Source organism: Monodon monoceros, unplaced genomic scaffold, assembly GCF_005190385.1.
Source record: "Monodon monoceros isolate NGI ecotype Baffin Bay Population unplaced genomic scaffold, NGI_Narwhal_1 Super_Scaffold_18, whole genome shotgun sequence".
Taxonomy (NCBI): Eukaryota; Metazoa; Chordata; class Mammalia; order Artiodactyla; family Monodontidae; genus Monodon; species Monodon monoceros.
The window spans coordinates 18,560,156-18,583,381 of record NW_021703774.1 but is presented as its reverse complement, the minus strand read 5'-3'; the positions used below and the strand labels follow the sequence as shown (position 1 = coordinate 18,583,381).

The following is a 23,226-nucleotide window of genomic DNA, read 5'->3' as shown; positions in this document are numbered from 1 at the left end:
TTATGACTTTGTTAAATTAGCATGTGTTAAGTGGAGCACAGAGCGCTAGACGGTGAGCTGCCGTTCAAATAGACCACAAAAGAAAGGGAAACAGAGAAGATTATCACTCACCAGTCCTAGAGGAAGCACATGCCATGCCCCAAGGGTCCACGTGGGGAGGTAAGGTCAGGGTACAGACAGAGAGAGAGACAAGACCAAGGGCACATGCCTCTCTTAGGGTCTGAGGGTAGAGTGCTTTGGGGTTCCCAGGCTAAGGTTAAAAACCACTTGGATGTCCAGCATAAGGTATGTGGGAGGGTGGGGAACGAAGGGGACCAGGGCAGAAAGAATGGTTCAGTCTCCACCTGGAGGGAAAGCGTGACGGAGAAGGTAGTGTTTGGATTTATGGGAAATGAGCCGTCTCCTGCAGGGCTTTGCGCACCGGTGAGGCCTTTCTGTCAGTTTCCTTATTTAAATAATGGGGATAATGATATCTATGTCATTAAGTGACATGTGATATTAAGCGCCCAGCAGGGCCTGGACTCTACTGAGTGTTCCTTTCCTCCACATGTGCACAAGGCATCCCTCCCTGCCCCCCACCTAGGGCCTGGAATGTGCCTTTAGGCAGACCCCGTGCCAGCACAGGCCAGCAGACCAGCAGGCAGAGCGTGTTCAGTAAGTCCCTGCCTCTCCTGCGGAGGCCAAGTCAGGGACTGGGCCAGTCATATGACTGTCCAGGCTCCAAGGTAAAAACCAGCGCAGCGGACGCTGTGGCTGCAGCAGAAAACCCTAGGGCTGCCTTTTGTATATTGTATTTCTGGCCCAGCAAAGAGGCATTGTACAAATTCAACACAGAAACAGCAGTTTTGGCCTTAAGCTCAAAAGCCTTTTGGCATTCTTCTGTTTCTCCTCCTAGCCGGCGCCTCCCCGGTGGCTGGGGCAAGAAGCCAAGAGAATTCTTTGATTCCCCTGTCTCTCCCTCAGCCCGGCACCCACCCCAGCAAGTTCTGCCACGTCCGTTTTCTAAACCAGGCTCCGGTGAGCACCCTCCTTCCCGCGGCCCCGACCCCAGGCTCTCTCTGCGGAATAACCCAGCAGCCCCCTCAGAGCTCCCTACAATGTCCCCCCGGGCCCAACCTGTCCCCATTGCTGCTCTGGGGGGTCTTTACACACCGTGGAGTGGATCCCACTGCCTTCTCCCCACCCCTGCTGAGGACCACCCCCTTCCCTTCCCTTCATGGCTGAGGCTCACGTGCTCTTAGGCTGCCTGCCTCTAACCCTCCCCTGAACCTCCCTCCCGCCCTGTCCCCTGCTGGGTGCTCCCATCACACTGGCTCTTCCTGCTTCTGACAGCTTGGTGAAGCTTTCTCCTTGCCAGGAGCCCCTGCCCCATGGCTGTCCTCTCCTCCAACAGCCCTCCCCGCTCACCCACTGGAGGCTCAAGGCCCCTTACTTCCTCCATAGCAGTTGTTTACTCATCTGTCTTTCTTGCCCTTTGGTCTGTCCCCCCACAGATGCAAGGGGCAGGCACGCAGCCTTGGTTACTTGTGTGCCGTCCCAGCCCAGTGCTGGGCACAGAAGAGGTGTTCAGGTAACGCTTGTTGGACAGCTGAGGGACTGAATGTGTGGAAGAAGGAAGAAATTGATAAATGAATGACAGCGGACAGCCAAGCACCTTTGTCTGACCCTCCAAGATGCAGTGCCATGGCGGGGTGGGGAGAGGTCCCAGGCAGACACCCACACATCTGACCTCAGGCTGGCTTGGAGCCCCAGGACTTCCCATGGGAACTTTGAGCGCTGAGCCTTGAAGAGAACTCAACATCTGGTGTGCCAGCACCCCAGCTCCGGCTGTCGGCGTGTCCTCTGTCCTTGTCCCCTCGTCAGCAAAGGCTCGTTGAACTCCTATTATGCGCCAGGCATTGTTCAAGGCACCGAGGGAAGCAGACAGCCCCTGCTGTCATGGAGCTTGCATTCAAGAGCGGGGAGGGAGACCCCCAAAGAGCGAGCAACTGAGAGAGAAGCGAATGTAGAGTGGGACGGCAGGGAGCAGGGCACTGGGATGGAGAGGGACACCCGTGGATGGCGGCTGGGGAGGGGGAAGGTCAGGCAAGTTCCTGACCTTCTCTGCTTCAGTCTCTTCATCCGTGAAATGGGCTCACAACAGTCCCTCCTCATAGGGCACTGTGAGCCCGTAAATCAAGTCCCCCCCTAGCCTGTTCAAAGCCAGCAGTAGTGCCTCCTGACACTAAGAGCCCTGCAGGATGTCCCCACCACTAGCTCCACGGCCCCCAGCCTTCACCTCCCTGAACTCATCCCCTCCTACTGCACCCCCAATTCCCTCTGAGCACCCTGTTCCTCCTCAGTCAGGCCAGGCAGCACATGGAACAAACTCCACTCCCTTCCAGACCATACATAGGGCAGCCCCAAGACCAGACACCTGAACTGAAGCCCAGGGTCTCACCATCCCCACCATTCACACTCCATACACTCAGGGTGAGGGGCAGCCAAGGGCAGCAGCAGGTTCGTTTTGAGTAACTTTTCTAGCGCTGTCAGCAACTACACAGGGAGACCTTCATGATAGCCTACTTCCTTATTCCCGAGCCAGGTTATCCAATGGAGGTGTCCATGGAACCCATGCATTCTCCACGGATTTTTGTTTTGTGTTTTACGTTGGCCATAAAACAATAAACAGGGACCAATTTTTGCCCCAGATACACCACCAAGCTTCCTATAGAAATTTGTTCTGTTTCTGTCCCTTCCTTTCCCCGCCACAACCACTCATCCAGCACCTACTATATGCAAACACAAGGCTGGACGCAGTAGCGGGGGGATCACATGTGTTAACAACTCATTCTAGCAGCAACTCATTCTAACAACTCAGATAGTAGAATAAAATGGGGCTAAGGCTCACTGCTGTGTCCAGAAGAACCGATTCTTTCCAGCCGCAGAGCTCAGGGAAGGCTGCATGGAGGAGAAGCCCTTGAGCTGAGCCTTGAGAGAGAAGCAGAACTCCCAGTGCAGGGCTGGGAGGTGGCTGACAGAAGGGGGCAAAGGCCAGGGGTGGCCTCTCCTGGCCAATCCTGGCAGCCCTCCCCACGGGGAACCTTGGTCTGGAAGGAGAGCCGGGCAGAGGGTGTGGTGGAGCTGGGGGAAACAGCCGTGGTGCCAGGAAAACAACTTGGATACCTCTCGTTGGCAGGGGACCAAGACTGCTGGGGAAGTGATTCCTATTGTTTCTGTTTCCTCCGTGGGGGGCTGCTTGAGAGGACGCAGCAGGTCTCTGATTGTCAGTGGCCTTCAGAGCTTCTCAAGAGGAAGGCAGAATAGGAAGAGCCCCCTTGAAGAAATAAAAGCTAAGCGAGGATCAAACGACAGCACCCGTGATCTTGTAAGAAGCAGGCTACGAGAAAATTACTCAGATTCAAAATGCCGGAGCAAAGAGGCACTCGGGCACCATCCACTCCAGCCTCATTATTTTACAGAAGAGGATGTCCAGATCCAAGGAGGTGAAGTGACTGGTACAAGGCCACACAGCCGATTGCTTTCCTGACTCTGATTACTTCCTGGGGCCGAGAGCAGGTGGAAGGAAAGACAGAGGTCCCTTCTCCCTCCCTCCTGTGTTAGGAGAGGATGGTCCCCAATTCCCAGCCACGCAGGCCAACGCCTCCCCAAGTGCCCACGAAGACCTCGTGTCGCAGGGAGAGCCTCACACGGGTCCCGCGTGGCCCACCCCCTCCCTGCCCACCAGCCTCCTTGTCTCTGAGGCCCGGGAGGTCTGCCAGCTCTGGCTCCAGTCCTACCAATCAGGAGAGCAAAGCAGGACGGGCCGCGCTCACAGCAGAAGGAGGTCCTCAGCAGAGGGCTTTGTTTGCCAAGGTCAAGGTCGGTGACTCAGGCTGGGGCCGCTGCACTTTACCCACCCTCCCCCCGTCCCACTCCAGCCACCCCTGCCCTTTGGGAAGTCTTCCCAAGACGGGGTGAGGGGCCCCTCCTATGGGCCCCTGGGTCCCCCGATGCACACACTCATCACACGGGGTTGTCTGAAGCCATACGATCGACTACAAGTTCCCCCAGGGCCAAACCCTACTTCGTTTATTCTAGAAATAACAACACCACAATGACACATTTTGAACTCTTTCTATGGGTTTCACTGTGGTGAGAATTAACTCACTCTCTCCTCCTGATAACTCTACAAAATGGGTAGAGTTATTACCCTCATTTGTCAGGTGGGCAAACTGTGATCCAGAGGCTGAGCCTCTTGCCCAAGGTCACAGAGGCAGTGAGTCGTGGAGTCAGATTTCAGAGCCAGCGTGGTGGACACAGCAATGTGCCACCCACATTTGTCTGCTGGGATCCTTGTGTGCAGAGAGCTTTCCAGGCTCTTGAAGAGTCCTTGCAAGACTGCCTCAGTCCCTGAGAGCAGCCTCAACTAAAGTCACGCACCTTCCCAGGGCAGCCCACGTCCATGGACTGATCAATGTGGGGTATTAGGCCTGGCCTTTCCCAGACAAGCCAGGTCAACCCTGAAGGGCCGTTCTAGCATCAGAGCTCCAGTGAGTGGGAGAGGGCTTTACTGGGCCTGCACTACAACTCAGCTTCTCCCTCTGCTGAGTCCTGCCCCCTTCTCCTTGGGGGTTGATCCCAAGGCAACCCTATAATCACCCTGCACATGTATCTCCAACCTGAAATGGTCTGTTTGACACCATGATACAGAGCGGTAACCGTCCATCCAGTCGCCCTCCAGGGAAGCAGCTCCACTACCCAGCGTGGTGCCGGCTGCCAACTAGAAACTGACACTTGCCATCTACCTCTACCAGGATGAAATCACCAGCCACTGCAGTCACTGACCTTCAGCACCCCCTGAAAGGAGTCCAGGGTGGAGATCAGGAATGAGTTTTTCCCTGTGCTCTGGGAAAAGCTGGCAGAACAGGTCTTCAGACAGTTAGATATTTTCAGGAGAAGATTTCAGGAGCCCAAATTCTTGCATCTTCTCATATCTAGAAAAGCACTAAAGTCATTAGTGCTTTAGGAGACATCTGTTCCTTGTGACTAGCGGTAAACTGCAGGAGAGTAGCAGCCAGCCTCTGCCAAAATGTGTGCTTGACTACACGCATCTTCCTTCCCCCAGATCACATATACGCTGACGCCCCACCCCAACCCTTCAGAGTAGTTCCTCAGAGCTATCTAAGAGGCTGCCTCCCAGGCCATATTTCTCATTTTGCCCCAAATAAAGCTTAACTCACAACTCTCATGTTGTGCAGTTTTCTTTTCAGTTGACACGGAACACAGCAAAAGTGCTCGAAATGTATCTGTAATAAAGAAGACGTGGTATACGCATACAATGGAATATTATTCAGCCCTGAGAAAGGAGGAAATCCTGCCGTTTGTGACAACATGGATGGACCTGGAGGACGTTATGCTGAGTGAAATAAGTCAGAAAGAGAAAGACAGATACTGTATGACCTCACTTATATGTGGAATCTGAAAAAAGCCAACCTTGTAAAAACAGAGAGCAAAATGGTGGTTTCCAGGGCCTGGTGGGCAAGAGGATGGGAGAGATGTTTAAGGGCACAGACTTGCAACTAGTAGATAAATAAGTCCTGGAGCTCTAACGCACAGTCTAGTGAATATAGACAACAATATTGTACCGTAGTCATCAAACTTGCTAAAAGACTAGACCTTAAGTACTCCCACCACATGCGTGCACACACACACACACACACACACACACACACACAGATAATTACGTGACATGATAGAGATGCTAACCATGGCTACAATGGCAATCATATTCCAATATATAAATGTAACACATCAACATGTACACCATAAATTTACACAGTGTTATATATCAAATATATTTCAATTAAAAAATATTTTTTGAATAAATAAATGAACATAAATGAAGAGACTCCTTGGATGATTTAACAAAAGTGCGTATTTCCCTTCCCGGTCTTCACTGTTTATAACACCTAGCCAGCAGGCCCCCTGCATGTTTACGATGAGGGGGGCGGAGACCCCTGCCCGCCACCCGTCCTGAGCATTCGCGTGCTTTCCCACTGACGCTCAGCCTGCCTGTTTGTCCTCTGAACACTCTGTGCCCCGGGGACTGAAAGGACTTCTGCATCTCCATGTTACAGATGAGGCCAGTCTGGGTATCCGGAAACAAGGCCACTGGCAAACCAGACCAAGTTCAGGGTGAAAGTTCAGAGTCCTTCCAGTGGCTGGAAGAGACTAGAAGCTATAAACAAACCCTTTCCTGCTCTTGTCTGTCCTCTGCGGCCCTCTATCCTGTCCCTACTGCTGTTCTTGCACACCACCCAACTCCAGCCCAGCTCCCCTGCAGCACCAACTGGGTTTGTTTTCCAGCAAAGGGAAAGGTGGGGCTCTTAGGTGATCAGGAGGACCCTGGAAGCCACTCACAGCAGATAAAGGATATGTTTAGGGGCAAGAGAGAAAAACACTAAGAGTGGATGGGGAAGCAGGCTGCCTCCCTGCCCCCAACCTCAGTTCTGCCGGGTTCCCTCCCTCGCACCCTACCCCCATCTCCCAGGCCTTCTTTTCCTTCCCTCCCACAGGTCAGGGCTCATGCAGAGCTGAGCTGGGGCCACTGCAGAAGGCAAACCTTTAATGTCCTGCACGCTCGGTTCTGAATACACCCCATACTTCATCTTCCAAAGGAGCCTCTGAAGTAGATACTACTTACTGTACTTTTCAAAGGAAACTAAACCAAATCCTGAAACTCAAAGGAGTTGGGGACCTCGCCCGGGGTCACAGGGCTGGAGGATTTGAAGCCAGGTTGGGGATGACAGTGTTGTTCCTATCCTGCAGGGTGGCTTCCTGCTGGCCTTGGTGCTTTGGCACGTGGGCCCGGACCCCAGGATGAACAAGAGAGTGCTGGCTGCATGGAAACACAGTTACCAGTCAATGGGAATAGTAGCTGAGGCTGCAGGAATCGTGCTAAGCAAGTTTGGCAAAATAAAGTAAATTCAACCAGACTGACTTGGGGTCACAGATCCCTTCCCCAGCCCAGCCCCACGTCCCCTTGCTCTGCGCCTTGACCATGGCAAAGCGGCAGCTAAGCAATCTCAGCGTGTCCAAAATCCAGGGTATGATGGGCAGGCAAGCACCTCGCGTCTTTTTTTGGAGGGTTTCTAACTACTTGGATGATAATATGGGAACCAGGAATGCTCACTGGATGTAATTCCATTTAAAGCATTGCTCTTCCTCTTGGTCGCTGGTGGTAACAGGAGCCTGAGAGGAAAGCGAATGAGAGCTGAAACGGGCAGAAAAAGGGAAGCTGTGGGCCCTGGTTTCAGGCCTCCTGGCCATCGCATCGGAGCGGAATTCCCTACCTTCCCTCAGCTTCCGTTTCCTCATCTATAAAACCCAGATAATAATATCTATCTTGTTGACTTTGTTAATGAGAAGTAGATGAAATTGAGAATTAAATTGATGTCATCAAGCCACCCAGCACAATGCCTACAAAACGCAAAAGTTGTGAGTCATGATTTATTCGGGGATCTTACTGAGGACTATAGCCTGGGAAACAGCCTCTCAGCTAGCTCTGAGGAACTGCTCTGAAGAGGTGTACAGTCAGGCCACCCAAGATGGCTGTTCTCTTGCTCTCTGTACATCCCCCCAACCTCCCGCTGGACCAGTGCCTTCTTCACCTACAGCCTACTCACAGGACTGACCTTCCTACATACTTGCCCCAGGTCCCAGCTGATGACTGTTCCTAACAGCTTATCAAAGGGGAAGTAAAGGGCAAGCGGCTCTGCTGGTTTCCCTGGTAACCACGGGGGCCAATTCCCCGGGGAATAATTCCGCCTATAACTGGTAAACTCCCCCTGCCCCTGGGAGTGAAGGCTGCCGCCTTGTCCTGCCCACTCTCTGTTGCACACAGTGGGGTGTCACCCCAGGACGTTGCTTCAGACGTTCCCCCAGCCATTAAACCCTTGATGTCTCTGTCACTGACTTGAGGCTCTGTCTTCGGTCTCAAGGCTCGGCAAGTACAAGGCTCATCGGCCTGCAGCCGAACAAGAGGTAAGATAGGAGCCAGAGAGAACTATGCGAGGCCTCTGTTCTCGTGAGTGACGCTAGAAGTATCACTACTCCAAGTGGACCCATCTGAAATCCTTTCATCTAGAGATACCGAATAAGCCTCTAAAACGCCTCATTCACATGTTGCTATTTATGTACATAATTAAAATTCCAAGTTAAAGAGCAAACAAAAAATACGTGCACTTCTTTTCTGGCTGGGGAAAACATGTAGTCAAGCATAAAAGGATGACTGCTAATCACAAAGAACAGACATCTCAAGTTAATGATTTTAGTGTTTTCCTATCCCTGAGAAGATGCAAGAATCTTGGGTCACTGAAATTTTTCCTTAGGTATGCGTCTGAACTAGTCGAGGACCAGTATATCCAAAGCGCAGAATGCTTCTTGTCTCTCTGCATCCTGAATTCCCCTCAGGGGCACTGTGGTTGGGTGACTGTAGGGGCTGATGGCTTGATCCTTGTAGAACTGGAACGACAGGCAACATTTTTTTCTTGACAGCCTTGAATCTAGTAGATGTTTGCTGCGTCTTGGCTTCCCTCTGATCCTACGTGCAGCAGAGCCATGACCAGGGGGAGCAGGTAGAATGGGGGCCGATCACAGGAATGGCTCACTGATTTATTGAAGTGAAAACATTGAAAGACAAATTCAAGTCTGATTTTGTACGGAAAAATGAGGTGATGAAGAAAAGTGCATAAATCACTTAGATGCCATTTTCTCCGCAACTCCAAAGATCTCCAGATACACAAATCATCGTCTACGACATAAAGTGTCTCTGCTTCCTAGCTCCGTGCCTGCAGGCATTATAATACCTAACTCAGGATTCTTTCAATGATTAAAGAAGATAAACAAGGGTTTTTCCAGTAGGTAAGTCCCCCCCCCCCCGCAAAAAAAAAAAAAAAAGGAAAAGAAAGGTTATATCACCACTTTCTACTTCTGCAGCAGTTATAAACATCTTCCATAGGAAGCAAAACAAAAACAAGTAATCTCCCTTCATTTTCAATGAAGAAAGCTAGTCTGTGTGGAAGCGGTTTACTCTGGAATTACAGGGCAAGCAAGGGGAAGTGTGACCTCTCAGCTCTGTGTCTGTCATTACTTTTGCTCTGATTCTTTTGTCTGCTTTGAACCAGATACATTTGTTTAAAGCCTTGTCAACAGATTGTGCAAGAGGAATCACCTGAGAAACACCTTCAAAAAAAGCAAAGCCGTGCTTGAAGGTGCTGAGTTCTGATCCTAATTTCTGTCTCTAGATGGAGCTGCAGGGTGCAAGGCACCAGGTACCCCTGGGGCGTCAGGCAAGCAAGCCTGTTTTTTTCCTCTGTTCCTCTCTCTTCTCTGCCTCCGCTCCTGTGTGGTTTGTGTACCCACCGGGATCTGGCAGTGAGCCCTCTAAAAAATCTGAAGAGACCTTCTTTCCCTTTGGCTACGATAGAGTGGTTTGGCTCAAAAACAACTTTGCCTCTAAAATAACCAAGATCCCATGTTATATTAACTTTTCCCCATTTCTCCATGAATGGTCAAGGGAATTTGAGATTATTTTTACTCAGGAACCAGCTGGGAATTTGGCAAAATCACAGAACTTCTCAAATGCAGCCTGTACAAGGATGCTGAGGGCATTCGCTTTTTTTGTTTTGTTTTTCTTTAACTTTGAGTATAGTTTGTATTATAAAGTAAGTGTACAGGAAAAGCTATAAAGTTTTCACAACATTTTGGGGATGATGGCATCACAAAGTTAAATTCAGTTCGTCTCTGCTCCTGCAGAGGGACGGGGGTACATCACAGGTGCAAAACCTGTCACAGCAGCCGTCTGAATCTAAAATTGCATTGATGTCTTCTCAGCCCCACAAGCACTTTCTGCTGAGGGCACTGCCATGCTCAGGAGGACTATTGGTGGATGCGAGGGGGAGGTCTGAGTTCAAGTCCTGCTTCGGGGTACTTCTCGGTGACAGACAGCGGTTGGAGCTTTTCTGACAAAGCACAGGTGCTGAGCAGGGGGACAGTAGGGGTGATTCCAGGGGAGCTGAAGACATCAGGGACATAGCTTCTGCTTTGTCCTAAGCCTAAAGGTTGGTTGACACACGTGGCCCCAACCCTGCCTGGGTGGATAATCTGACAGCAATTCCAGAAGCTTCTGTAAGGCTCAGTGAGTGGGCATCCTGTGCGTGCCCGGCTGGGGCTGGCACCTGGCTGACCTGAGGTCCCACCTTGGAGTCCACTGGCCAATGCAACCTGCAGCAGCCCCTGGGTCCAGCATTTCCCAGCTCAGGCAGAGCAACAGCTGCTTCAGAATCTGCTAGGCTGCTTGTGGAAAATGCAGCTTCCTGGCCACACACTAGACTCTCTAGATCCAAATCAGAGGTTCTGGAAATCTTCGTTATTAACAAATGCATGAACTGAGGCTCCTGCACACTGACACCCGTTCTCTGGAGAACAGTCCCCCTTTGACACCCAAGCAGAGTCCCCAGTGAGTCAGGGCCCCTGTCACTCCCCTTGGTCTTGGGGAGCAGCACTGGGCTCGTGCTGCGGGCCCCAGGGAGGTGTCCCCCACTGCATGAAGGGGTGAAAAAGTCTTCACGCACAGAAACATTAGATAAATTGGGGCTTTTATTCACAGAATATGGAAGAAAAGCATACAAAAGAAGCCTCTTGGTCAATCGTGTAAAGGGAAGGTTCTAATACTCAATTTTTAGTAGGGTGTGGATGCTGATATATTTTTTAAAAAACTAAAGAGAAAGAAAAGGCGAAAAGGTAATCTGCAGCATGGGCGCCTTGTCTTGGGGGAAATGACAACTCAGCTGAGTGACAGTTTACAGCAGTTCATCTTCTGTGCACACGAATCTGGCTCCCAGGACCATCCCTGCAAGGTTTTGACTTTTGAAATTTCTGGATTAATTCTTAACCAGAATTCTAAAACATTGAGGGCCAAATGTGCTTGGCCTTATAATGTCTCTAATTTGGGGGTAAGCGGGGGCGATTCTCCCTTGGACAGGCTTCAGCCGCTCTCGTCCCTCCCAGGTCACACTTCTACATCCCCTGGGAGACTCAACGGGCTTCTCTGGGGGCAGGCCAGCAGCACTGGGCCACCGGGCAGGCGTCCTCAAACCCACACAGGCTCCTTCTTCCCCTCTGCCTTTCCTGTGAGCAGCAGGTCGCGCAGGCCTGACTCTCTTTCCCCCCAGACGATGCTTTGCTTTTTCTTCCACTGATGTCGCCTCTCTTCCCTGACTCCCAGTGTGGCCAGGCACGCTCTAATTATCGTACATGTGTGAAAATGTGCCACCATCAACTCTCATCATTTGAGCTAAAACAAGACCATTTGTTTTCTCTTTTCCTCACCGATATTAATGGTGCAGGAATTGGGTCCAAGTTCATCTTCAACACAAGCCTCCAGAACGTGAAGCACAATCTAGCTTCCCGGCTACAACGCTCTCCTCCACTCGTTCCTCTTTCTGTCCATCTGTCTGTCTTCCAACCTTCTCCACTTCCTGGTGCCACCTGGCTGGGTTTGACGGGTGAAGCACGAGCACTGAGCCCTCATTTCCCTGCCCCGGGAAACTTCACAGGGCAACAAGCAGGTGTTGCCACCAATCCTGCAGACTGGTCTGTAATAACTATTTTGGACTTCGGGACATTCTGGAAACCAGGTCAGAACAGGGGCCTATCGTGGAGGTTGGCAGCGGGCACCCCCCTGTGCGATGGTCCAGTGGCAGTCCACAGGTCACCCTCCAGGCCCGGGACCCTCACCCCCCCTAACTTTGAATCCAGCTGAGATGACGTCAAACTGGGCAGCACGGAAGAGGAAAGGCTGCTCCAAAGGCAGCCAATGTGAGCTCACAGGCCTCAGAGGGTCTGGAAGCACCAGCACGGCGTCTCTGGTCACCCAACCTCCCCCGGACCCCGCCCAGAGCTTAAGATTTTCCAGCGCTGATAACGCAGACCTGGCACCTGTGCTTCCGCTTCTCTCGTCCAGCATCCTTCTTCTGCTTCCTTCGTACCTGTCTCCTACCTTCTGGTTCCTTCTTTAAATAATACACTTTCATTTCCAGGTATAGCACCTCCCTCTCTCCCCAGAGAGAGCACCCTTCGTTGGCTTGATGTCGAGGACGAGGGGGCTGATGGTACCCCAGGCAGCTGAGTCAGGAGGCCAGCCATCTGCCTGCCAGAGAGTCTGGCCAGCTCCATGTGGCTGGGCTGGACTGGGCTGGACTGGGCTGGACTGGGCCCGGCAGCCCTCAGGAGTGCTCTCTCCCTCAAACAACCTGTACCTGAACTTGCAGATCCTAACACCCTCATCACCACCTCCACATTCATGTCAGAGAAGGTGAAAGTGACAAGTCTTCATCTACTTGAAACAGTCATGACACATCGTCAACACAGTTTTCAAAGCATCGTAGCCTTCAAAGAGGTTTTTCTTCCTTCCTTCTTCTCAAGCCTGTAATTAAAACTCCTTGTGGCAAAGGGGTACAGGAAGGAGATGGGGTGATGACTTCAGGAACAAACAGTTCCTTGGGTGTCCTCAGAACCGAAGCAGCTAAGGGCTGGGAGTCCTGTCAGCCTGTGCGCTTTCTAGAATTGAGCAAATCAGCTCACTCCAGATGCAAATCCCCCATCCGTGTCCCTAATCACCACTCTGCTACCCACCCAGAGCGTGGACTTCTGCCAAGTGTCTGTCTCCACACCAGCCCCTGCCCCCTTCACGAGCAGCTCCGGTTTTAGCGAACTGACCCTAATCCCAAGCCTGACCTCAGCCTAATTCTCTGCGGGATTGTCCACCAGGGCCACCCGTGTCCCAGACATGTGGAGAGCTGAGCAGTTGGAGGGGGATGACTCATCGGAAACACTCATCCAATTCAACCAAGACGTTTTCTTTCTTCCGAGTATTTTGTGAGTTCAAGTCTGAGATGCTCCCAGATTCGCACTATTCCCGGAACAGAGGCTTCCAGTCTGCCCAGGCAGCTCCCACTAGCGGACAAACGACACCACACTGGTGGCCACTCCGAACGGGGCGGAGTAGGCAGCAGCGAATCCCTGCAGGCCGACCACGATGTAGCGGCATCCTTTGGTGATAACCTTCCCAACGTTCTGTTTTTAGGAACAGAAGAGAAAAGCAAAGGGTTAGGCGAGGCAACTTTGTAATCTTCCATGCACAATGGTGCCATACATAAAGAATCATTTCGCCTCATTTTCCCAGGGCAAATGAGCCAGCTAGCATTTCTCAGCTCTCTGGTGTCCCACACCCAACCCCATCATACGAACACTCGGGGACTCAGCACAGACATCGGCACCTTGAAAAGGGCTTTCCAGCCCCGCATGTTTCCAGATCATTCAGAGATCTTCTTGGAAACAGCAGTGAAGCTGCTACTTTTTTTTTTTTTTTTTTTTGCCGTACGCGGGCCTCTCACTGTTGTGGCCTCTCCCGTTGCAGAGCACAGGCTACAGACGCGCAGGCTCAGCGGCCATGGCTTACGGGCACAGCCGCTCCGCGGCATGTGGGATCTTCCCGGACCGGGGCACGAACACACGTCCCCTGCATCGGCAGGCGGACTCTCAACCACTGCGCCACCAGGGAAGTCCGAAGCTGCTACTTCTAAAACCAAACCAGTTTTGTTGTATTTTTTTAAACCAAAGCCCATTCTCTTCTGTTCCAGCTAAGTTACTGGCTCTGCTGAAGGCTGGGTCGAGAGTTTTCCGTCATTCACCTGATCTGAAAGCCCACCCAGTCCTCCCTCTGCCTCCAGGGCACACCCCTTTCTGACCCACATTTGTGTCTTTAAAATCTCCTACTGTTCTGTCATTGCTGCATCCACGGAAGTCTTGGTTCCCAATACAATTCTACACTCCTTGAGGGTAACGACTGGGCCTTTCTTTCTTGGTAGCCACTCTCCCTCCTCCTTCTCTTCAAGGCCTGGTGCTAGACTGAGGGCATCCAAGGGATTCAGGTGGAATCGCAACAGAAAAATGAAGACCACCACCACCGACTAACACTGACTGTGCTGCTGCCCCTCCCCCTTTCTCTCTCCACCCCCAACTTCCGTCATTCTTCTCCATGACGACAACATCCATGTACGTGACCTGGACATCATCACACATCTTGTCTCTACACCCTCGATTTTTCCAACTCCAATCACCACTTAAAATTCCTGATCACGGGGCTTCCCTGGTGGCGCAGTGGTTGGGAGTCCGCCTGCCGATGCAGGGGACACGGGTTTGTGCCCCAGTCCGGGAAGATCCCACATGCCGCGGAGCGGCTGGGCCCGTGAGCCATGGCCGCTGGGCCTGCGCATCCGGAGCCTGTGCTCCGCAACGGGAGAGGCCACAACAGTGAGAGGCCTGCTCCCTAATCACAATCACAAACCTGCCTTTGACTTCCAACACTGCATGGCCAGCCTAGTCTGTCAGTCCAGTAGGCTGACTGTCCCTCTCTCCCAGATATTATTTCTTACCTTTTCCTTTCTCCACAAGCCTCTCTGCCCCCAATGCACACAGAGAAACACACACAGTGTCCATACCCTCATTAGATGATCCCACTTCATCTCCCACTGACTCAGAAGTCATTAGGGAACCCGTTCATCCTTTACCACTGTCTACACCTGCCCCAGCTTCTCCTCCCACCTTGCCGGTGTCCCAGTAGAGAAAATGGCCCTCTTCCCCCAAGGCACTCCCTTGACACTTGCTGTTGGTACCCTTTCTCACCTTGCCCCCAGCTTTCCCTTCTCCAATATCACCATCCTCTTCCTCCCCATTGCATCATTCCTATCAGCTTACAGATATGCTCCGCTGTCCCCCTGACTCCATACCCTTCTCTAGGTCCTGCCTGGGTCTCTGCTCTCCTTCTCGGCAAACCAGTGGAAAGCGCCATCTACACACACAGCTTCCACTTCCTCCCTTCTTATTCCCTCTTCCTCAACCCTGACCATCCAGGACTGCTTGGTCATGGCCGTCTGCCACCGCCATGCTGCCTGAGCCAATGAGCATTTTTCTGTCTTCCCCCGACTCTCAACAGCTTTGGACAAAATTCATGAAACACTCATTTGGCCTCTTTGACTCCATATTCTCTTGGTTTTCCCTTATCTCACATAAAGCCCCTCCTCAGCTTTCATTTTTTAAAATAATTTTTAATTGAAATATAGTTGATTTACAATGGTTCAGGTGTACAGTAAAATGATTCAGTTATTTATATATATATACATACATGTATATATTCTTTTTCAGATTCTTTTCCATTATAGGTTATTACAAGATATTGAATATAGTTCCCTGTGCTATACGGTAGGTCCTTGTTGTTTATTTATTTATTTATTTTTTTTTTTTTTTAAAGAAGATGTGGGGGGTAGGAGTTTATTAATTAATTAATTTATTTATTTTTGCTGTGTTGGGTCTTCGTTTCTGTGTGAGGGCTTTCTCTAGTTGTGGCGAGCGGGGGCCACTCTTCATCACGGTACGTGGGCGTCTCACTGTTGCGGCCTCTCTTGTTGCGGAGCACAGGCTCCAGACGCGCAGGCTCTCGGGCCTAGTTGCTCCGCGGCATGTGGGATCTTCCCAGACCAGGGCTCGAACCTCTGTCCCCTGCACTAGCAGGCAGATTCTCAACCACTGCGCCACCAGGGAAGCCCCTTGGTGCTTATTTTATAAACAGTGGTGTATATCTGTTAATCTCAAATTCCTAATTTATCCCTCCCCCCTCCCTTTCCCCTTTGGTAAGTTTGTTTTCTATGCCTGTGAGTTTATTTCTGTTTTGTAATTAAGTTCATTTGCATCTGTTTTTAGATTCCACATTTAAGTGGCATTATGTGATATTTGTCTTTGTCTGACTTACTTCACTTAGTATGATAATCTCTAGGTCCATTCATGTTGCTGCAAATGGCATTATTTCACTCTTTTTTATGCCCCTCCTCAGCTTTCCTTCCCTTCTACCAAACTATAAAATGTTGGAGTTGTTCAGTACTGTTCTTTACTTTTTATTTAAAAAAATATTTTGGGCTAGAATCTCTCCACAGGTGGTCCCATCCATTTCCAATGACTTTAAGAATTCCCTGTATGCTGATAAATCCCATATTTATATCTTCAGCTCAGACTCAAATGTTCAGTTCTCTACTTGAGGGCTCTACTTTTTGAGGCCTCAAGATCCCTCTGACATACACTCTTCCTTGCTGCAGCAAACAGACAGATCTAACTTGGACTGGCTACTAGTGCATTCCTAGAGGCCTTTGGCTATCAGGCTTCAACAAGAAGGATGCACCAAGGAGTTAAATTTATCCATGACTATACAGCTGGTAAGAGGCAGGGCTGAAGTTCAATCCCAAAGAAATCTCACCTCAGGGCCTGTGTCCTTACTCCCCACACACACTTCCCTTCTTTAAGGAAGGCAGTATGTAACCTTGCAATTGATTGCTTGCGGCCTGGGCTTAAATTCCAGCCCAATCACTTATTTAATTTTCACTGGCCTCAGTTTCCTCACCTATAAAATGGGCATATTTAGTAACCACCTCATTGGGTGAAGAGGCTTAAAAAGGTTTACGCAAGGAAAGCCCTTAGAACAGTGCCTGGCACCAAATGCAGGCAGTAGGACTGGCCCCCCAAGGTCACCTATCTTTATTGGAAAACAACCTTTGCCTCTTTTTATTCTACAGTAATTTACGTTTGTGGTGGTAATTTTGAAATCTAAGATATTTTGTTATCTGTTCAGGAAAGTTTCTTAAGACGGCACTTTCCTATGATTTCTGGCTTACGTCAGCTTTCAGAGACCTCAGAATAACAGAAGGAGGTCGTGCTCAGTACTGTATGCCCAGCATCCAGAAAGGGACTGGTGTTTCCTTTGGTTGTTCTCAGGCCAAAGGAGGAGTTCTGGGAGAGGAAGGTCACTCTGATGGCCTCTTTAGACACTGATTCCCAGGACACTGCCTCGTCAACTTCCCAAGGAGACACTAGGGTGTGTGTTGGGAGCAGGGAGGCAGTGATGCTGCTAAGAGAAACATCTCTATAAATGTGTAATAAGATTCTGTGGGAGAATTTTACGTACCTGTTAGAAATAACGACAACGACAAAAGCTGTCCTCCTGGAGTAAGTATTAACAGTCCAGAGCATCCTTTATAAGCCAAGCCCCTAGAATCATGGATGGCCTGCATTAAACTTGACATTTTGGGTATTTGTACATCCATTTCCCTCAGCCTGCTATTTTAAAAAACTGCTTGTCACTTCATCTTTGCAAATGAGAAAAAAAACGTTACTAAAATAGCTCATTAGCTAGAACACAGTCAAAACACAGATTTGAGAAATGTGATGCAAAGAAATGTAAAATAGCATCGACCATTTCAGTGTCATTGGAGGGAGCAGATTTTGAAATCTTTTGATCTGAGTAGAGTTTCAACCCATATAATCTCTCAGAGGGGCGGAGGGGCCTGGGCGATCATGGGACAGTGTGGTAGGTTGAATAATGCCCTCCCCTCAAGATGCCCATGTCCTAATCCCCAGAATCTGTGAATATGTAACCTCATATGGCAAAAGGGACTTTGTGGATGTGATTTAATGAAGGATCTTGAATTGGGGAGACTACCATGGATTATCCAGGGGGTCCCAATCATTATAAGGATTCTTTTTTTTTTGCGGTACGTGGGCCTTTCACTGTTGTGGCCTTGCCCGTTGCGGAGCACAGGCTCTGGACGCGCAGGCTCAGCGGCCATGGCTCACGGGCCCAGCCGCTCCACGGCATGTGGGATCTTCCCGGACCGGGGCACGAACCCGCGTCCCCTGCATCGGCAGGCGGACTCTCAACCACTGCGCCACCAGGGAAGCCCATATAAGGATTCTTATATCTTTATAAAGATCCAAATAAAGACGACCACCCTTACAGAAGGGAAGCAGGAAGAGTTGGCGAGAAGGCAATGCGGTGCCAGAAGCAGAGAGACAGAGAGAAGGAGACTTGCAGATGCTGGCCCTGAACATGGAGGTGGGGACCTCTGGAAGCTGAAAAGAGCAAAGAAAGGGTTTTCCTCTGGAGCCTCCAGAAGGAACCAGCCTGTTGACTGTAGCTCAGGGAAGACAACTTTTAGCCTCCAGAACTGTAGAATAAATTTGTGTTGCCTTAAATCACTATATTTGTGGTAATCTGTTACAGGCAAACTAATACAGGGAGTGAGGCTTTTCTGGGGGTTCCCGGGTAACCCCAAAGATGTCGGGGGTTCCCTGTCCCCACCCCCAGTTTCCAAAAGGGAATCAGCTCTCAACAAAGATCCCTTTCCCCCAAGTATAAAAATCAAGTCTTCCCTTGTGAAATTTGGTCAGGACCCAGGCACAAAGCTGAGGTGGGCTGTCAGCTACAGAAGTTGATTTTTTTCTGAGTTAGAGCTCATTAAAAACTGATCAGAGAAGAAACAGTCATATGCGACCTCTCCTCCTTCCCCTTAGATAACAGCCAACAACAATGACAGGACCCTCGCCATATGCCAGGTGCGTTCCAAGACGTGTACATGGACTACACTCATTTACTCCTTACCACAGCCCTAGTATTAACCCATGTGACAGATGAGGAAACCGAGGCAGAGAGGAGAGCAGAGCTCAAGGTCACACAGACAGTAGGAGGCTGAGCACAGCTGGCGCCTGGCAGTCTGGCTCCAGGGCCCCTGTCCTAACCCCTTACTTAGACGTGGGACATTTTTCTTCCTCTTGAGCTCAAGGTTATTCCACACCCTGTGTTTCCCTTCTCCAACCCCCTCCTAGCTGCCCGATTAATAAAATTTAATAACTTTCCTTATCTGTGCTTCTCCTTGTGGCTCTCAGAGGTGCCTGGGAAAGGCGACTTCCTATTTGAAGCTAAGTTTGGGGTTTGGTTCCCTCACCCCCCTTCTCCCTCCACCCTAACTGCTTTTGAGCCGGCAGGGGCCAGGGGAGACTCCTGACTCCCAGCTCTGCTCTCCAGCTGTGTGGCCTTCAGCAAAGAGCTTAACTTCCTGAAACTCCAGTTTCCTTCACTGCATAATGGGAGTCCATGGCTTTCTAAGGTCGTTGAGAAGATTCAAGGTAATTGTGCATTGTATGTGCACCAGAGCACCCCGCAGCCTGTAAGAGCACAGCAGACCCACACACTTTCCCCTTCCCTGCACCCAGAAAACAGCACTTTCCCAGCAACTCCTGCCCATCTGAACACTCACATCATTACTTAAAAATCAACTGGGGAAAAAAAAAAAAAAAAAAAAAAAGCTAGGGCTTCCCTGGTGGCGCAGTGGTTGAGAGTCCGCCTGCTGAGGCAGGGGACACGGGTTCGTGCCCCGGTCCGGGAAGATCCCACATGCCACGGAGCCACTGGGCCCGTGAGCCATGGCCGCTGAGCCTGCGCGTCCGGAGCCTGTGCTCCGCCATGGGAGAGGCCACAACAGTGAGAGGCCCACGTACCACCAAAAAAAAAAAAAAAAAAAAAATCAACTGGGGCCACTGACTGCCAAGAGTCCCAGGCACCCAGCCTTTCGAGCCCAAAGATTCCTGCCAGAGACTGGACCCAGCACAGCATTGGGTCGACCCTGCTTGGGGCCAAGGGGCAGCAGGGGAAGGGGAACCTATCCTAGGACAGTTCACAAAAGCCAAACACCTTTCTTTAAATAGAAGCAGGAAGGGACTTGGGTGAAGGATTTGAGCGGTTAACAGATAAAAAGGAACTTTATTCACCCTTCCTTGAAGGGTTGAGCTATTTGCAGGTCATTCCTTATTCCAATGGCCCAAGTGCAATAAAATTTCACCTGGTGACCAAAGCAGGGAAAGTCACCTCCCCACATTTCTAGCGGAGACGTGGCTATTCTCATGGATTTTCAGCACAGAAGGGTGGACCATCTGCCTCCTCCATGTTGGAGCTTAGATGTCGACCTTCTTGGTCGCCATCAAGAAAATGGAAGTTGAAGGGCAGAAAGGGCACATCCAACTCCAACGTGACAGCGTCCCCGCCTGGCCTCCTGGTCTATTGAACTAGCATGTAACACTCACTCCAGAGCTCTCACCTGCCTCATCTCTGCTAGCACTCTGCCCTCCGCTTTGGATGCCACCCCTTCTTTACCTGGTGAAATTCTTTTTTTTTTAGGTGAGGTGAAATTCACATAATGTAAAAATTAACCATTGTCAAGGGAGTAACTCAACGGCATTGAGCACGTTCACAGTGTTACGCAAGCACCACTTCTACCTACTTCCAAAATATTTTCATCATCCCCAAAGGCAAACCCACACGCATTAAGCAGTCGCCCTGCATTTCTCCCTCCCTTCAGTCCCTGGCAACCACCCATCTGCCTTCCGTCTCTCTGGATTTACCTATTCTGGATATTTTATATAAATGGAATCATAGATTCGATATGTGACCTTGTGTGTCCGCCGTGTACTTCCTTCCTTTTAACGGCTGAATAGTATTCCATTGTGTGTATGAACCACATGTTGTTTATCCATTTATCAATTGATGGACATTTGGGTGGTTGCCACTCTTTGGCTATTGTGAATAACGCTGCTGCGAACATGTACATATATATTTGTTTGAGTATCTATTTTCAATTCTTTGGGGTATGTACCTAGGAGTGGAATTGCTGGATCATATGGTCGTTCTGTGTTTAATTTTTTTGAGGAACGGCCAAATTGTTTTCCACGGCAGCTGCCCCATTTTACACTTCCACCAGCAATGCACAAGAATTCCGATTTTCCACATCCTCACCAACACTTGCTGTTTTCTGTTTTCTTTTTCCCTAATAATAGCTATGCTAGTGGATGTGAACTAGTACCTCAACATTAACCTGTGAAACCTTGACTCATCCTTCTGTGCCCAGTTTGCATGTCATCATTGATCTGAAAACCTCTCTGACTTTACAACCTCATCCCTGAAGATTAACTGCTGAGGCTCTTCCCATGCAGCTCCATGGTGGTGCCCCATATGGCAGCGTCTCCCTGGGAGGCTGTGGCCTCCTCTAGGGCAGGACTTCATCCTATCCATTTTTGTGTCTCTAGTGCTCAGCACAGTGCCTGGCACATAGTGAGAACCTTCAAAGCGTCTTCAGCTCAGCCAGCCTCTGAGCTGAGATTTCCACATTATCAGCTCACCAACTGAGAGGCAAATGACGCATTTTTTTTTTTTGCGGTACGCGGGCCTCTCACTGCTGCGGCCTCTCCTGCTGCGGAGCACAGGCTCCGGACGCGCAGGCTCAGCGGCCATGGCTCACGGGCCCAGTGGCTCCGCGGCATGTGGGATCTTCCCGGACCGGGGCACGAACCCGCGTCCCCTGCATCGGCAGGCGGACTCTCAACCACGGCGCCACCAGGGGAGCCCGATGGCTTTTTTTGTGTGATCAGCTGGGACCAAGAAGAAGAATAATTCGTCCTAGCATGACTCTAAGCCTGAAAGGCCCAACTTTATAGTTTTTATTATTATACTATACCACTGCCTGCTTGTTTACTGCTCCCAAAGCTGCTGACATACCTTTAAAGAAGATGATAAAGCTAAGTTTCTAGGTGTGGCGACGTCGGTTTCAGGTATGATAAGAGGTCACCGGAGGACTGGATAATATATCAGATGGGGCCCCTGCCCTTTGGCCAGGATAGAATGAGTTTTGTGATTATCTTCTGGGTGGCCTTGTCCAGTCCCAGGGACCAGAGGCAGCAGTAGCTTCAAGCGTTTCCAGGCCAAAGCACCTGGGAACTGCTTTGGGGCTTTGATCTCTAGGGAGGAAACTACCATTTTGTCCCATATTCATATTACCTCTCTCTCTCCCTCTGTCTCTCTCTCCCACCCACCCCACAAGTGAATACTTACGGAGTGTTGAGCTCCCAGGCCCTGGAAATCACCTTGAGAATATTGGGAGACATAACCCAAACAATTCTCAGCTAGTAGGATATCCTCGAGAAGGCGTTGCGGGAAAACAGACAAACTGGGCTGTACCTCCCTGCTTTCCAACTGGGTCACCTTCTACAAGTCACCTAACCACGCTAATCCCTCAGTATTCCCACTTTTAAAATAGGGACACTGATTCCTGTCCTACCAACTACACAAGGGAGTGGGAGGACACACCTAGGACAAGAACCACCTGGGTAAGCGACCCCTTGGGAAAGTTACCCACCCGCCAGCATCGGGATAGCCGTGGAGCGGTGCGCAGGGAAACCTCTGATTTAATTTCTATCACTCCCCGCAGCTCACTTTCCCCTTACTGCCCAGTTCACAGAGTGAGCAGTCTCGGGGCTCCAGGAGCGAATGCCGGGAAGGGGGTGCTCGTGGGAGGCCGAGGGGGTGCAGGGCAGCGCAGAGAGGCTGAGACCGTCAGACGGTGGGGAGCCGACTCCAGCTCTAGGGCGGGCGCCCCGCGCTCCCCGACCTCCAAGGGACAGTGGCGGCGGTGGGATGCCTACCTTGCCGTACTTCTTCAGCTTCTGCCGGTACCTCTTCTTGGGCTTCTCGTCCGGCGCCGTCTCCTCCAGCGGCTCGTAGCGCTCGGGGAGGACCGCGAGGTGCACCCTCCGCGCGCCCCGGGTCCCCGGGCGCTGCTCGCTCGCCCCGCTCTCCGCCGCCTCGGCCCCGCTCTCCAGATGCTCCAGGATAGCAGCCGCCTCCTCGTCCCCCTCCGTCCGCCCTCGCCCCCGGGCGAGGGGCCTGCAGCGCGGGAGACTGCTCGCCGCCTTGCTTCGGAGCCTGGCTCCCACCGTCATGGTGCCACGGGCGCTGCGGCTGAGGTCGGTGCACGAAGACACCAACCTTTGCGCCTAGCCTGCGCCTCCACCCCCGCCGCCCGCCCTTGCCCAGCCCGGCCCAGCCCGGCCCAGCCCGGCCCAGTCCGGACGGGGCGGGGGGGGGCTGGGGGAGAGGTGGATGGGAAACTTGGGATCGCAGCGCCCCCTGGCTCTAGGATGGCGGCGGCTCCACCCAGGCCTGGCTTTCTGGGGGTCGGGCCCAGCCGCCAGCATCCCATCTTCTGGCCAAAGGGGTGAGGGATGCTCCAAAGCTCAATGCACAATGAACACGCAAAGCACGTTCAACCACACTTGCAACGAAATAAGTGAACCCCAAATAGTGAGACTTCCTTTGCACACGTGCAAGCTGGCAGAGATGATGAGAGGTGATGATGATGGTGATGATGGTGATGAAAAAGACGACAGTAATAAAGATTATACTCAGACTTCCCTGGTGGCGCAGTGGTTAAGAATCCGCCTGCCAGTGCAAGGGACACGGGTTTGAGCCCT

General features: G+C 51.1%; 1 protein-coding gene across 1 annotated transcript; it reads right to left on the bottom strand.

The window, feature by feature from the left end:
• Positions 1-10,614: 10,614 nt before the first annotated feature.
• Positions 10,615-22,744, bottom strand: CUNH1orf115 (chromosome unknown C1orf115 homolog). The gene is made up of 2 exons (XM_029230499.1): positions 22,399-22,744; positions 10,615-13,119 (listed from the first exon to the last, which is right to left on the bottom strand). The coding sequence occupies exons 1-2, from the start codon at positions 22,693-22,695 to the stop codon at positions 13,000-13,002; spliced, it is 417 nt and encodes a 138-aa protein (XP_029086332.1). The 5' UTR covers positions 22,696-22,744; the 3' UTR covers positions 10,615-12,999.
• Positions 22,745-23,226: the final 482 nt, after the last annotated feature.